The 17449-nt window shown below is 38.8% G+C and overlaps 1 protein-coding gene across 5 annotated transcripts in view; it reads right to left on the bottom strand.

Moving 5' to 3' along the window:
• Positions 1 to 852: 852 nt before the first annotated feature.
• The window catches only part of CROT (carnitine O-octanoyltransferase), a 54604-nt gene continuing 38007 nt past the window's right edge, over positions 853 to 17449 (bottom strand). For 4 of the 5 annotated variants that reach the window (XM_006049533.4, XM_025291000.3, XM_044946559.2 and 1 more), the window contains 5 exons: positions 8997 to 9120; positions 7563 to 7641; positions 7378 to 7471; positions 7144 to 7263; positions 853 to 1787 (listed from right to left, as the gene is read on the bottom strand). In XM_006049533.4, coding sequence (XP_006049595.1) covers positions 1667 to 1787; positions 7144 to 7263; positions 7378 to 7471; positions 7563 to 7641; positions 8997 to 9120 — 538 coding nt within the window. In that variant the 3' untranslated portion in view covers positions 853 to 1666. Of the gene's footprint in view, positions 1788 to 3924; positions 5605 to 7143; positions 7264 to 7377; positions 7472 to 7562; positions 7642 to 8996; positions 9121 to 17449 lie in introns of those variants that run through there. The other variant, XM_044946561.2, reaches the window with a different exon arrangement.

Raw genomic sequence — 17449 nt, forward strand, 5'->3', positions numbered from 1 at the left:
TGACTCAGATTTCATCTTTGTCATCTATATTAACTCTTTAGTTCAGTTCAGTCGCTCAGTCGTGTCTGACTCTCTGCAACCCCATGAATCGCAGCACGCCAGGCCTCCCTGGATACATCAAATGCCATAGAGGCCAACTCTGAATGTTTTCACAAAGGAATAACAATGACAACCAGTCATCAAAACCAGAACCTAAGAAAATGTAACCAAAAAAGGATATATATTCTACAACCAGTGCACTAAATGTATTGTAATATTTGTGGTAGGTTGCTACAAAATGGCCCCCAATAAACCATGCCCTCTTGTGCCCACTCATGTACATTTACCAAATCATTTACACATTACTTTGCTGCTCCTCTTACTGTGAGGTAAAACCTTTTCCCTCCTCCACTTGATCCTGGGCTGCTCTGGTAACTCGTTCCAGCCAAGTGCACACAAAAGGGACATCATATGACTTCAACGTGACTTCAGAGCCTAGGCCTCAAGAGGTCTTTCAACTTCCACCCTTCCCTACTAGAACATTTCCACTGCCCAGTTTGGAAGTCCAGGCTAGAATCGTGAATGAGCAAACACCATGCAGACAAGTCCCAGCCACTACGGCCTCAGGCAGGCATGAGGCTGTCTCAGGCTTTCCAGCCTCATCCGCCTGCCTGGTATGGGCGGCGCTGTAACTCAGGCAAGACAGCAGCACAGCCGTGCGAGTGGGCACAATCCACTGACACATCATGAGACGACCACCTGTTTTAAGACAATAAGTTCTGGGGGGATTTATTAGACAACAAATATGCAACTGATCAGAAAGTAGAGGGCCACAGAGGAATGAATCACTCAAACACAAAACAAGAAGCTATATGATTTTGAAAATTTTATTTCCTGAGGGTAAAAACTACAAAACTGGATAAAGGAAAAAGAAATCCTGAGAATCTGATTTAGTATTCAATCCTTTTAAAGTCATTAAGTTTAAATATAAGTGCTTTAAGTTCATGTTCACAAAACTAATTATTGGGTTGGCCAGAAAGTTCATTTGGGTTTTTCTGTAAGAAAAACTATGGAAAAACCCAAACAAACTTTGGGCAATTCAGTGTAATGATATAATAAATTTGCGATGGTTTTTTGTATGTGTCAGAGGGTGTAAACCTCCTTACTACAACCTAATTCTGTCCAACATAAACTTTTAGATTAAATTGTAGTGGTCTTTCCCAAACATAGTAGGCTTGTATCCCTGTGGTGAATGTGGAACCACTAATTTCAGGGAAGGTAGCATCCAATCATGTATTTCATATCCTTTGGCAACTAGAAAATGTTAAAGTGCTTGAAAGATGGACTCTACGATGATGTCCAGAAAGAAGACTTATTACCTACTTAGGTACCAACAAAGATATGTGAAAGTTAGATTTGCACTGTTAAAATCTGTAGATTGGCATTGTTGAGGCTGATCTTAAACTTTGCATAGTTCTATAGTCATATTGTAATTTGTATTGCTGCATCAGAGGAAGCTTAAAAATATTTCTACTTTCTATGTCAGGATACATTTTAAGAGCATGATTCTACTGATCTCTACATTTAACAAGTTTCCTTCAGTTAACATCCCTTCCTATCTCATAATACCACCCACTCCCGGCACCCAATTATATATTTTGGTAAGTGCTTAATAAATGATTAGTCTCTAGAGATGAGGCATTTCCATCAGTTGCATCATATCATGGAAAGCATGAAAAACCTGCTGAACTAGCTTCTCTGCATCAGTCTCTGGACATGATTTCCAGGCTGAACAGGACACAACAAACCTGCAAAGTACAAATAATAAATTATTAAGTACAACACAATGTCAATAGGAAAAGGCTCCAAGTGGTGACAGTGAAGAAAGCCATGACCTTTTTCCACCTGGCTATTTGTATATGAAACAGGATTGCTTGCTCATGGTGGATTTATGTAACCTGACACAATAGAAAGTAAAGCCACATTCTTCCACATAGCACAACACCTAATTTACCTTGTAACTAGAGCCTAAGTAAGGACAAAAGGGGACAAGCAACTAGGCAGAGCTCAAGGGTGCTCTGGAGTTAGGTCTTAGTGTGCTAAATAAACTCGCCTCTTCCTATGAAGACCTTCCTAACATGCCACAAATGGGATGAGTTAAATGAATTCATGCCACTGTCTGCAATACAACTTGAACTATTTTTAAAGAATACTTGAAGAGAGTAAACAAAAATAATAAAATAGAAAAAGAAGGGTAAGAGGAGAGAAAGGCTGTTTCTAGAAAAGCCAGAGAAACTCTCTTGAAGCCGAGATATGCCCTCCACACTATGTTCTTCTAGAAGCTCCTGGTGAAGAAATCCCCTATGCAGTAGCTGATAAAGGTGGCCCCAGGAAACTGAAATAAATAGGAAGAAAGCCTGGCTCTTTGAGGGCTCAGAGCAGAAACGTGGTTACTAATTAATTTTCTTGTAACTAGCTTTCCCCTTTACAGACACACAAATTTTCTACACCAAAACATGCATTATGCTCAAGTTAATACCAAAATATTGTATAATATAAATCTGTGGATGACTATGCGATTTTCACATCACTGAAAATTAAGACAGGAAAGTAGGTATCTTTGACATGTACTTTAGATTAAGCAGAATGAAATAAAAACATGTTCTGGCCCAGTATATAATAATGAAACCAATGTTTGAGTGGATTATATTTGCTGAAAGATATACAGGAACCTACAGAAAGTCCTGCCTTGCTTTCACTGGTGATTCATGATCAGTAGGCATTTTCTAGCTATACTGTACATACACCTCTCAAATATTCAGCAAAAGCTAAGTATTTCTTCACAAAGAGTAACAATTTCTATTTATGTGTTAAATTTTTTAAAAAATTCAGTTATATTTTTAAACTATAGAAAGAATAATCATTCCTACATGCACAATTCACCAAAGAATATACACAGATGCCAATAAACAAAGAGAAAATGTTCTGCTTCACATGAATTCAGGTTAGGTTATATTTTCCTATAAAAATTTATACAGACTGCTTTATAATGCCTAAAGTTGGCAATGATGTGATAAAATAAGGAACACTAATTATCGTATTATTATTTGTAATGAGAAAAACTGAAAATAGTAGGGAAGTGGTTTAATTATGGAAATCCATAAGACTAAACCTCAGATACGCAGATGACATCACTCTAATGGCCAAAAACTAAAGAGCCTCTTGATGAAGGTGAAAGAGGAGAGTGATAAAGCTGGCTTAAAACTCAACATTCAAAAAACTAAGATCATAGCATCCAGTCCCATCACTTCATGGCAAGCAGAAGGGGAAAAAGTAGAAGCAGTGACAGATTTTCTTTTCCTGGGCTCCAAAATCACTGCAGACAGTGACTGGAGCCATGAAAGTAAAAGATGCTTGCTTGCTCCTTGGAAGGAAAGCTATGGCAAACCTAGACAGTATATTCAAAAGCAGGGACATCACTTTTCTGACAAAGGTCTGTATAGCCAAATCTGTGGGTTTTCCTGTAGTCATGTACAGATGTGAGAATTGGACCATAAAGAAGGTTGATGCTTTCCAACTGTGCTGGAAAAGACTCTTGAGAGTCCCATGGACTGCAAGGAAATCAAACCAGTCAATCCTAAAGGAAATCAACCCTGAGTATTCATTGGAAGGATTGATACTGAAGTTCCAATACTTTGGACACCCGATGCGGAAAGCCAAATCACTGGAAAAGACACTGATGCTGGGAAAGATTGAGGGCAAAAGAAGAGGGCGGCAGAGGATGAGATGGTTGCATGGCATCATTGACTCGAGGACATGAATTTGAGCAAACTCTGGGAGATAGTGAAGGACAGGGAAACCTGGCGTGCTGCAGTCCATTGGGTCACAGAGAGTCAGACACAATTTAGTGACTAAACAACAAGAGTAAATATTACTCAACCAAAAATACCTCAAAGCATATTTAATGGCACTGAGAAATGGCTGAAATAATATTGAGAATGCAATTCACAAAAAAATAATTATAATATGATCTACATTTATAAAAAAGTATATGCTATAATCTATGCACATTATAGATTAGAAAGATAATGTCATGTCTTATAACAGAAATGTTAAATTTGTTCTTATATTTTTCCATATTTTACAAAATATTTTTAACAATGAGCATGAAGTACACATAAAATAAAATGCTATTTCAAAAATAAACTAACTTTCTCTAGGTCATGCATTTTCAAGCTTAACAATGAATGAAAAATTCCTTTCAGAGAATTTCCATGTATTTGGGGTATATACACAGTAATGACTCAAACTGAGTACACCTTGAGCTCTGACTTGTTTTCTGAGCTCCAAACTCATATATCCAACTGCCTACTGGCATATTATCTTGTATATAAATACAAATTATAATTAATTCCTGTATTAGCAGAAATTTTGAAGTGACCATGTACAAAACGAAATTATTACTTCTACACTAACATGCCCATTTCCCCTCTAATTTTCTCCATCCCAGTAAATGCCACCATTGGAATCAGTAATCCATCAATAAGTCTTACTGGTTCTACCTCCAAAACATCTCTCAAACCTCTCCATGCTCTCCACCTTCAGTATCAACTGCCTTGTTCAACATACATACCATCCATGCTTCCTGATTTCTTTCATCTCATTCTTGTTCATATTACTATCTACCTAATTTATTCTGCATATAACAGCCAAGGGTCTTTCTCAAATGTAAATAAAACAAGTTTAACTTTAATACTTAAAATTGGTAAAATGCTTCCCGTTACTTTTTGGAGGAAATCCAAATTTCTTACCATGTTACAAGGCCCTACATCAATGGAGCACCCCAACCAAATCAGTACCTTCAGGAATACTGTTTCTAAAGCTCTTCAGGTAAATTCTCAGATGCACTAGGGTTGAGAACACTGCCCTTCCTACCAGTTTTAGCTCTGGTCTCCCCCTCTTCTATCTCTTTTTCTACCAACTTCCCACTCAATTGTTAATGTATAGCCATACTGCCCCTTAATATTCCAAGCTCTTCCCTATCCTCAGACTTGTGTGCTTCTATTAAACAACAAAGTCACTGGGAAATAGGAATGAGCACAATATGTTGAGCTGGAGATTCAAAAAAATTAAAAATCATGTTCTTGCAGGCTTATATTCTAGGAAGTAAATATAGATAACACACACACACACACACACACACACACACACACACACACACTGGGTGGTTATAAATGTTAAAATACAACAGGTGTGTGTGGAGAAGGGGGACTGCTATTTTAGATGGTCAGGGAAGGCCTCTCTGATGAGAGCCTTTGAAACAAGGGGGTTACCTTTGCACATACTGCAGGGAAGAGACTACTAAAAGGAGGAAATCACGACTGTGAGGGCCTCGAGGACAGTGCTTTCCTGGCAGGTACAAGGTAGCCTTTGTGGCTGGAGTGGAGGCAATCAGAAGCACTGCAGGAGACAAGGTCAGAGAGGCAGATGAGAGCAAGATCATGAGGTCTCTCAGGAGGACTTTGGATCTCGTGTGACTGAAAGGAAAAGCCCTCGGAGGGTTCTGAGTAGGCGAGTATGACCTGGGTTCCATTTGGCCATCAGGGCTGCTGCGCAGAGAATGGTCTGCAGGTAAGGAAAAGCGAAAGCTAGAAGAGCACGGAGGACCTGCTGCAGAGCGAGCAGGGGACAGATGCTGGAGGGCTGTCCTAGCGATTCATTTGATGAACTCCTTCACACCCTCGACATCTCAGCCTCATCAGCCCTCCTCAGACACGTCCCCTGACCACACACTACATAAAGCAGTGCTCTGTCTCCCTGCCAGCTTGTTTCTATGACCACACTGACTCAATAATATTCATCATTATTTGCAGTCACCCTACTTATTTGTTTCCTTTTGTTCCTATTTCCCATGTAAAAACTACAATCTACAAGAGAGGGGATCTCCTCTGCCTTGTGTCCTGAGCACACAAAACAATCTTTGGCACATTGTAAGTTCTCACTAAATATTTCCTGAATGAGTGAATGGAAGTTCCGTCCCAGGATCATGAAAAATGTATTTTTTCAAAAAGTCAAAGACCTGAGGCATATATGGCCTAAACTCTTTACCCTGCATGCAAGGTGAGATCCACAACTTGCCAGGAAATATGGTACAATCTTCAGTTTTCTCTGTATGTGATGATGATTTTTGACTTCTGACTATTACAAAAAAGGATAATAAGATCTATGTTTAAACTTTATCATTAATTTATAAATTAATGTATAGAAACTGCAACTATGACTATGGGAATATGCCATCTAAGACTTAGATGTCAACAAACAAAAGCACCTCGGGTATACACAAACCACGCTTGACATGGAGGCAGGTAATAAAATTTTGAAAAAAAGAATACTGACTAAATTCTTTAAAAAAGGAAAAGTAGAAAAACAGTATTTTATAAAGTGAAACATGTCAGACAAACCATTACTTCCATTTTTCACATTCCACCTGAAATGCCTCTAAGCCTGCTCTCTTCTTATTCACACAGTGCTAAATGTAGCCTCGTTATTTTAATTCCCTGACCCAAGCTCTTACAAAAGAGACAGCCAGACGCTATGAACAGGGACTTTCCAAGTCTTTGTCAATTCTTAATTATCTTGTTCTCCACCTCTCTTTCTCTTGCCAGGTTTTAGTATTTTCTTTTTCACTCTTTCCAAAAATTTAAGTCAAACCCCATACAATAAAAATGAAATGCATGTGAAAGGGTAAACCATCCTTTTCTGAATGTAAGTTAATTTACCTTGTCTCTTGTCTTGGTATCATTGCTATTGTCTATGACTGTACTAACAACCTCATATGTATAGACCATCAGTTTTTACCTGAACTTAGCATCAAATACCTGAGGTAGAACAAGTATGGTAATATGTGTACTGATTTTGGAGGATGATGATGACATGGTCACCGAGTCAATCTTGAAACGGTGTTGTGCACAAAACACCTCAAGGACTGATTTCACAAAATTCTCAAAAGCAGGAAAGAGAGACTAATTATGCATCAAACACCTAAGTGGTAAAAAATAACTGCCCATGGAGCAAGTGACAGATGATAACATCAGAATCATAGTGGAGGGAAGACATTCAAAAAACGAAAATGAGCACAGTAAGAATAAAAAAGAGCAGCCTTACCTGTCATCTCTGATATGATAGAAGAATCCATAGCCATTGTGCACCATGGGAGCCATCACGCCCTGGACTCTTAAATAACCAACCAGACTGGTTGAGAGAACAAAGTTTCCACCTCCTCCACTGTACAGCACAAAGAAAGGATATTTTACTAGGCTTACAGAGGCTTGTTTCTGAAAAGCTTTTAACATCCAGGAAGAAGAACTGCTGAGGTGACAAGACACCGCTTTATGTTACCTCCTGGAGAAGAGGGGGTCTGTGAAGAGTTCTGGAACAGGGAGGCCTTCCTCCTTTGCTATGAGTGAGAGGCCTAAAAGATGACGGTCAAATCCTGCAATAGAACCCCAAACTTGAAGTTAGATAAGAGTTTCCTGCACAAGAGAATTTTTTTTTTTGAGTGATAATAATTCCAGTGTAAGTACCTTTTCCAGTTGAACAATCTTTCATCATTTTACTATGTTTTGCAAAAGCTTCTAACATCATGTGCTGCCGCTCAAGAAGCTGTATTAAAAATCAAGAGATACTTTAATAACAAACTGTACAGAAACCAAACAGAAAAACCTGAGCTCAAAGTAATTAGAATTTGGGTCATTCAGAAGAGAAAAAAGAAAGACTTCAAGAAAGACCTTGAGACACATAATTTTTGTGTCTTTTTCTGCACTTCTATTGCCTTTTTTAAAAAATATGTTTTATATTGGGGTATAGTTGATTAACAATGTGGTGTTAGTTTCAGGTGAACATCTAAGTGATTCAGTTCTATGCATACATTTATCCATCCTTTTGCAGATTCTTTCCTCATTTAGGTTATTATGCTCAGAATACTGAGCAGACTTCTCTATGCTTTATAGTAGGTCCTAGTTGGTTATCCATTTAAAATATATCAGCGTGTTCATGTCAATTCCACACTTCCAATCTATCCCTCCTCCCAACCCTTACCCCCTTCCACTGCCTTTTCCTTTCTATATGCTCCGAAACTTATTTCCTTTCCAGAACAAGAAAATAGGAACTTGTGGGTAGCACTAAAGTGACATTAACAAGTATAAAGACAAAAGCAATTATGATTGCAAAACGAAAGCATAGTTGTACAAAAAAGATAATTAAGCAGCTCCACGAAATTAAAATAAGGTAACACATATATAACTAGGTGCTTTCCTGGTGGCTCAGTGGTAAAGAATCCGCCTGCAATGCAGGAGACAGGGGTTCGATCCCTGGGTCAGGAATATCCCCTGGAGAAGGAAATGGTCACCCACTCCATTATTCTTGTCTGGGAAATCCCAGGGACAGAGGAGCCTGGTGGGGTACAATCCATGGCGTCGCAAAGAGTCGGACACAACAGTGACTAAATAACAATATATAACTATGTCTATCAAGACTAAAGAAGCAAATGCAATACCAAAACAGCAGTGGGAACGTACCACCCTTTTGTGGTAAATGCTTAAAAGTAAGTATAAAACAAAACAAAACATATAAAGCTATATTGGTTCTAATATTAAAAAAAAATCTCATTTCAAAAACGTTCAACCACATCAAGAAAAGTTTCCTTGTAAAGGCGTTTGGGAACAGTCTGCATTATATGAGTATTATCTAAAGGCAGATCAACAGTAGTGAAATACTCAAGGTGTGGGGAATTACTTTGCCTCGAAGATGATGCAAATGGGCTTATCAGATCTTCCCTGTTTCTTATTCTCTCCAAGTGCATACTTCAGTGGCAAATGAAGAAATGTTTGAGAGTTTCCAGGAAAAAATGTTTGAAAATATCTTACTGATTCAGGGATTTGAAGAAGTTAGTTATTCAAGGGTCATGTTTCCTTTAGAACAGACAACTTATGTTAATTTTTTTCTTTTTGAATACTCACACTGGTAGAAGGATTCTGCATGGATTGGCACCAATTGACTGCTTCTACTGTACATGGTCGCACAGTCTCTGTACGGCCATGATAAAATAATCTTGTCATAGCTGTTTCATAGCAGCAACCAGGACTATAAGAAAAAAGAAAAATGAAAGAGAACGTATCATGAGAAAGAAAACACTATAATGTTACCACAAAGAGTTTACCTAGTAAAGCTGGCTTTGGTCAGAGATTAAGTTCTATGATATACACTGCAATTGAGATTTTCAATAACAAGAGGCTATGTTCAACAGCCAAGAGCAAAAACTACTCAGGCCTAGTATAACAAATGTTTCAAAGGCGTGCCTGCCGTCAGGTTGTATGCTTTGGTGTCTGTAGTAGGTGGCCTCTAAGATGCATCCAGTGGTCCCTGCCTCCTGCTCCTAATGCCCTGGTATAACCCCTCACGCTGGGTGTAGGATGGCCTTGGTGTCTTCTTTCTAACAAAAATAACAGGACAAAAGCAGTTTGAAGTCACTTCTGAAATCAGGTTACAAAGTGAGCTCTCTCATGCGCTTTCACTTCCTCACTCTGAGGAAAGCCTGCTGCCATGCTGGGGGCTGCCCTGTAGAGAGGCCTCTAAACTAGAGCTTGGGAGGAAAGGCACCCTACTAATAACCACGTGAGTGAGACTAGACACAGATCCTCTTGCAGGAGTGCCTTCAGGTGGGGACATGGCACTGGCTGACACCCTGACTATAGCAACTGAAGTCAGAGGCATCCAGCTAAGCTGCGCCTGACTTCCTGACAGACAGAAAATGCGAGATGACAAGGAAGTGTTTGTTGTTCTCAGCTACTAAGATATTGGGTAATTCGTTACACAGCAATAGAGAATACAGAACAGAACTCATTTGTTATGTAGGGATCTCACTGTACACCATGACCAAGTAGGATTTATCCCAGTAATGCAAGGATGGTGCAACATATGAAAATCAATGTAATACACCACATTAATAGAATGAAGAAAAAGACCTACATGATAATCACAATTGATACAGAAACAGCTTTTTATAAAATCTCGCACTTTCCCATAATAAAAAGTGAACAAAGGAATTTCCTCAATATGATAAAGACTTATGAAAAACCCACAGTTAACACGATACTCAGTGGTGGAAAACCAAAAATTTCCCAGCTAAGATTAATAATAAGATAAGGATGCCTGCTTCTGCCAATTCTATTCAACATAGTACTGGCTGTTCTAGCTATAAAGAAAGAAATAAAAGGCATCCAAATCAGAAAGGAAAAACTGAAGCTATCTCTATTCACAGATACCTGGTCTTATACATGGAAAATGCTAAAGAACCTACAAAAAAATTGTTGGAGCTAATAAATGAATTCAGTTTTTTCAGGGTATGAAGTCAACATGCAAACATCAGTTGCATTTCTATACACTAGCAATAAGTAATCTGAAAAGTAAATCAAGAAAACAATTTACAATAGCATCAAAAAGAACACTTATGACTAAGTTTACCCAAGGAGACAAAAAGACATGTACACTGAAAACTAGAGAAGCCAGTGCAATGAGAAGTCCATGGACAGGGGGAGGAGCTAAGATGGCGGAGGAGTAGGACAGGGAGACCCCTTTCTCCCCCACAAATTCATCAAAAGAACATTTAAACGCTGAGTAAATTGCACAAAACAACTTCTGAATGCCGGCAGAGGACATCAGGCACCCAGAAAAGCAGCCCATTGTCTTCGAAAGGAGATAGGAAAAAATATAAAAGACAAAAAAAGAGACAAAAGAGGGAGGGATGGAGCTCCGTCCTGGGAAGGGAGTCTTAAAAAGAGAGAAGTTTCCAAACACCAGGAAACACTCTCACTGCCAAGTCTGTGGAGAGCCTTGGAAGCACAGAGGGCAACATAACAGGGAGGAAAAATAAATAAATAATTAAAACCCACAGATTACGAGCCCAGTGGTAACTCCCCCAGCGCAGAAGCAGCGCAGACGCCTGCACCTGCCACTAGCAAGTGGGGGCTGGGCAGGGAGGTGTGAGCTGCATCGCTTATAATAAGGATCTGGCCTGAATGCCCCAAGCGCTATCTGAGCAAACTAACTTGGGCTAGCAAACCAGACGGTGGGATAACTACCATGGGAAAAGCCAGCCCTAACCTAAGACACCGCCAGGCCCGCATACGGAACAAAGGACTGAACAGAGATAGCTGGCTGCAGACCATCCCCCTCCGGTGACAGGCAGCCAGAGTCGGAAGGGGGCAATCGCAGCCCCAGAGAGACATGATCTACAAAACTGTAAGCAGGCTTCTTTGCTAACTAAGACTTCTTGGGGTTCTGGACTGTCAACATTCACCTGAGAACGTGCACGGGTTGTACACCCAGAAAACTGAGCGGCAGGGACCGGGGAGGCGATAAATTGCAGCGATTGCGCTCGCCAAACACCTCATCACCTGAGCTGCTCGGACCTGGGAAGGGCACAAAACGCAGGCCCAACTGAGTCTGCGTCTCTGAGGACTACCTGAGTGCCTGAACCTGAGCGGCTTAGACCTGGGAGGTGCATGCAGCCCAGGGCTGGCCTCGGATGGTTCCTGGTGGAGCAACCTAGAGCCTGAGCTGTGTGGGCAGGAAGGGCACACGCAGTGAGCGAGGGCAAACCCAGTGTGGCTGAGGCACTGCGAGCACACGCCAGTGTTATTTGTTTGCAGCGTCCCTCCCTCCCCACAGCGTGACTGAACAAGTGAGCCTAAAAAAAAAAAAAAAAGTGTCCACCACCACCCCTTTTGTGTCAGGGTGGAAATCAGACACTGAAGAGACCAGCAAACAGAAGAAGCTAAAACAGAGGGAACTGCCTTGGAAGCGACAGGTGCAATAGATTAAAACCCTGTCGTTAGTACCAACTACACAGGAAGGGGCCTATAGATCTTGAGAAATATAAGCCGGACCAAGGAACTAGCCGAAAATGAACTGACCCCACAAGGCCCGCAACACCACCAGAGAAAGTTCTAGATATATTTTTACTATTTTTACAATCATTCTTTTTTTTTTTTTAATTTTTTAAAAATTTTAAGTCCTCTATTACTCCTTTAATTTTCACTTTTAGAACCTACTATTACTTTGCAAAAAAAAAAGACCCTATTTTTTAAAAAGCAAACTTCATATATATTTTTTAAATAATTTTTGTGACTTTTTTTTTCCTCTTTCTTTTTTTTTTCTTCTTTAACATTGTTTGTATTTTTGCAATTCCAAACTCTACTCTAGATTTTTAATTTTTGCTTTTTGGTATTTGTTATCAATTTTATACCTATTTTTTTTTATAATTTTTGTGACTTTGTTTTTTTTTCTTTTTCTCTTTCTTCTTCTTCTTCTTTAACATTGTATTTTCAAAATTCCAAACTCTACTCTAGATTTTTAATTTTTGCTTTTTGGTATTTGTTATCAATTTTGTACCTTTAAGAACCCAATCTTCAGTATCCATTTTTACTTGGGAGCGAGATTACTGGCTTGACTGCTCTCTCCCCCTTTGGACTCTCCTTTTTCTCCACCAGGTTGCCTGTGTCTCCTCCCTAACCCCTCTCTGCTCTACCCAACTTTGTGAATTTCTGTGTGTTCCAGATGGTGGAGAACACTTAGGGAACTGATTACTGGCTGGATCTGTCTCTCTCCTTTTCATTCCCCCCTTTTATCCTCCTGGCCACCTCTGTCTCCTTCCTCCCTCATCTCTTCTCTGTATAACTCTGTGAACATCTCTGAGCGGTCCAGTTGTGGACTGCACATAAGGAAGTGATTACAGGCTAGCCTGCTCTCTCCTCTACTGATTCCACCTCATCTCATTTGGGTCACCTCTAACTCCCTCCTCCCTCTTCTCTTCTCCATGTAACTCTGTGAACCTCTCTGGGTGTCCCTCACTGTGGAGAAACTTTTCATCTTTAACCTAGATGTTTTATCAATGGTGCTGTATAGAAGGAGAAGTTTTGAGACTACTGTAAAAATAAGACTGAAAACTGGAAGCAGGAGGCTTAAGTCCAAACCCTGACTCCAGGGAACTCCTGACTCCAGGGAACATTAATTGACAGGAGCTCAGCAAACGTCTCCATACCTACACTGAAACCAAGCACCACCCAAGGGCCAACAAGTTCCAGAGCAAGACATACCAGGCAAATTCTCCAGCAACACAGGAGCAGAGCCCTGAGCTACAATATACAGGCTGCCCAAAGTTACTACAAAACCATAGACATCTCATAACTCATTACTGGACACTTCATTGCACTCCAGAGAGAAGAAATCCAGCTCCACCCACCAGAACACTGACACAAGCTTCCCTAACCAAGAAACCTTGACAAGCCACCTGTACAAACCCACCCACAGTGAGGAAACTCCACAATAAAAAGAACTCCACAAACTGCCAGAATACAGAAAGGACACCCCAAACTCAGCAATATAAACAAGATGAAGAGACAGAGGAATACCCAGCAGGTAAAGGAACAGGATAAATGCCCCCCAAACCAAACAAAAGAGGAAGAGATAGGGAATCTACCTGATAAAGAATTCCAATTAATGATAGTGAAAATGATCCAAAATCTTGAAATCAAAATGGAATCACAGATAAATAGCCTGGAGACAAGGATTGAGAAGATGCAAGAAAGGTTTAACAATGACCTAGAAGAAATAAAAAAGAGTCAATATATAATAAATAATGCAATAAATGAGATCAAAAACACTTTGGAGGCAACAAATGGTAGAACAACAGAGGCAGAAGATAGGATTAGTGAATTAGAAGATAGAATGGTAGAAATAAATGAATCAGAGAGGAAAAATGAAAAACGAATTAAAAGAAATGAGGACAATCTCAGAGACCTCCAGGACAATATTAAACGCTACAACATTCGAATCATAGGAGTCCCAGAAGAAGAAGACAAAAAGAAAGACCATGAGAAAATACTTGAGATAATAGTTGAAAACTTCCCTAAAATGGGGAAGGAAATAATCACCCAAGTCCAAGAAACCCAGAGAGTCCCAAACAGGATAAACCCAAGGCGAAACACCCCAAGACACATATTAATCAAATTAACAAAGATCAAACACAAAGAACAAATATTAAAAGCAGCAAGGGAAAAAACAACAAATATCACACAAGGGAATTCCTATAAGGATAACAGCTGATCTTTCAATAGAAACTCTTCAAGCCAGGAGGGAATGGCAAGACATACTTAAGGTGATGAAAGAAAAAAACTTACAGCCCAGATTACTGTACCCAGCAAGGATCTCATTCAAATATGAAGGAGAAATCAAGAGCTTTACAGACAAGCAAAAGCTGAGAGAATTCAGCACCACCAAACTAGCTCTCCAACAAATACTAAAGGATATACTCTAGACAGGAAACACAAAAAGGGTGTATAAACTCAAACCCAAAACAATGAAGTAAATGGCAATGGGATCATATTTATCAATAATTACCTTAAACATAAATGGGTTGAATCCCCCAACCAAAAGACAAAGACTGGCTGAATGGAGACAAAAATAAGACCCCTATATATGTTGTCTACAAGAGACCCACCTCAAAACAGGGGACACATAAAAACTGAAAGTGAAGAGCTGGAAAAAGATTTTCCATGCAAATAGAGACCAAAAGAAAGCAGGAGTAGCAATACTCATATCAGATAAAATAGACTTTAAAACAAAGGCTGTGAAAAGAGACAAAGAAAGTCACTACATAATGATCAAAGGATCAATCCAAGAAGAAGATGTAACAATTATAAATATATATGCACCCAATATAGGAGCACTGCAATATGTAAGACAAATGCTAACAAATATGAAAGGGGAAATTAACAATAACACAATAATAGTGGGAGACTTTAATACCCCACTCACACCTATGGATAGATCAACTAAACAGAAAATTAACAAGGAAACACAAACTTTAAACGATACAATAGACCAGTTAGACCTAATTGATATCTACAGGACATTTCACCCCAAAACAATAAATTTCACCTTTTTCTCAAGCGCATATGGAACCTTCTCCAGGATAGATCACATCCTGGGCCATAAAGCTAGCCTTGGTAAATTCAAAAAAATTGAAATCATTCCAAGCATCTTTTCTGACCACAATGCAGTTAAGATTAGATCTCTATTACAGGAGAAAAACTATTAAAAATTCCAACATATGGAGGCTGAAAACACGCTGCTGAATAACCAACAAATCACAGAAGAAATCAAAAAAGAAATCAAAATTTCCATAGAAACAAATGAAAATGAAAACACAACAACCCAAAACCTATGGGACACTGTAAAAGCAGTACTAAGGGGAAAGTTCGTAGCAATACAGGCATACCTCAAGAAACAAGAAAAAAGTCAAATAAATAACCTAACTCTACACCTAAAGCAACTAGAAAAGGAAGAAATGAAGAACCCCAGGGTTAGTAGAAGGAAAGAAATCTTAAAAATTAGGGCAGAAATAAATGCAAAAGAAACAAAAGAGACCATAGCAAAAATCAACAAAGCCCAAAGCTGGTTCTTTGAAAGGATAAATAAAATTGACAAACCATTAGCCAGACTCATCAAGAAACAAAGGGAGAAAAATCAAATCAATAAAATTAGAAATGAAAATGGAGAGATCACAACAGACAACACAGAAATACAAAGGATCATAAGAGACTATTATCAGCAATTATATGCCAATAAAATGGACAACGTGGAAGAAATGGACAAATTCTTAGAAAAGTACAACTTTCCAAAACTGGACCAGGAAGAAACAGAAAATCTTAACAGACCCATCACAAGCATGGCAAATTGAAACTGTAATCAGAAATCTTCCAGCAAACAAAAGCCCAGGTCCAGACAGCTTCACAGCTGAATTCGACCAAAAATTTAGAGAAGAGCTAACACCTATCCTACTCAAACTCTTCCAAAAATTGTAGAGGAAGGTAAACTTCCAAACTCATTCTATGAGGCCACCATCACCCTAATATCAAAACCTGACAAAGATGCCACAAAAAAAGAAAACTACAGGCCAATATCACTGATGAACATAGATGCAAAAATCCTTAACAAAATTCTAGCAATCAGAATCCAACAACACATTAAAAAGATCATACACCATGACCAAGTGGGCTTTATCCCAGGGATGCAAGGATTCTTCAATATCCACAAATCAATCAATGTAATACACCACATTAACAAATTGAAAAATAAAAACCATATGATTATCTCAATAGATGCAGAGAAAGCTTTTGACAAAATTCAACATCCATTGATGATAAAAACTCTCCAGAAAGCAGGAATAGAAGGAACATACCTCAACATAATAGCTATATATGACAAACCCACAGCAAACATTATCCTCAATGGTGAAAAATTGACAGCATTTCCCCTCAAGTCAGGAACAAGACAAGGGTGCCCACTCTCACCACTACTATTCAACATAGTTTTGGAAGTTTTGGCCACAGCAATCAAAGCAGAAAAAGAAATAAAAGGAATCCAAATTGGAAAAGAAGAAGTAAAACTCTCACTATTTGCAGATGACATGATCCTCTACATAGAAAACCCTAAAGACTCCACCAGAAAATTACTACAACTAATCAATGAATATAGTAAAGTTACAGGATATAAAATCAACACACAGAAATCCCTTGCATTCCTATATACTAATAATGAGAAAATAGAAAGAGATATTAAGGAAGCAATTCCATTCACCATAACAATGAAAAGAATAAAATGCTTAGGAATATATCTACCTAAAGAAACTAAAGACCTATATATACAAAATTATAAAACACTGGTGAAAGAGATCAAAGAGGACACTAATAGATGGAGGAATATACCATGTTCATGGACTGGAAGAATCAATATAGTGAAAATGAGTATACTACCCAAAGCAATTTATAGATTCAATGCAATCCCTATCAAGCTACCAACGGTATTCTTCACAGAGCTAGAACAAATAATTTCACAATTTGTATGGAAATACAAAAAACCTCGAATAGCCAAAGTGATCTTGAGAAAGAAGAATGGAACTGGAGGAATCAACCTGCCTGACTTTAGGCTACACTACAAAGCAACAGTCATCAAGACAGTGTGGTCCTGGCCCAAAGACAGAAATATAGATCAATGGAACAAAATAGAAAGCCCAGAGATAAATCCACGCACATATGGACACCTTATCTTTGACAAAGGAGGCAAGAATATACAATGGATTAAAGACAATCTCTTTAACAAGTGGTGCTGGGAAATCTGGTCAACCACTTGTAAAAGAATGAAAGTAGAACACTTTCTAACACCATACACAAAAATAAACTCAAAATGGATTAAAGATCTAAATGTAAGACCAGAAACTATAAAACTCCTAGAGGAGAACATAGGCAAAACACTCTCTGACATACATCACAGCAGGATCCCCTATGACCCACCTCCCAGAATATTGGAAATAAAAGCAAAAATAAACAAATGGGACCTAATTAAACTTAAA

Source organism: Bubalus bubalis, chromosome 8, assembly GCF_019923935.1.
Source record: "Bubalus bubalis isolate 160015118507 breed Murrah chromosome 8, NDDB_SH_1, whole genome shotgun sequence".
NCBI classification, from domain to species: domain Eukaryota; kingdom Metazoa; phylum Chordata; class Mammalia; order Artiodactyla; family Bovidae; genus Bubalus; species Bubalus bubalis.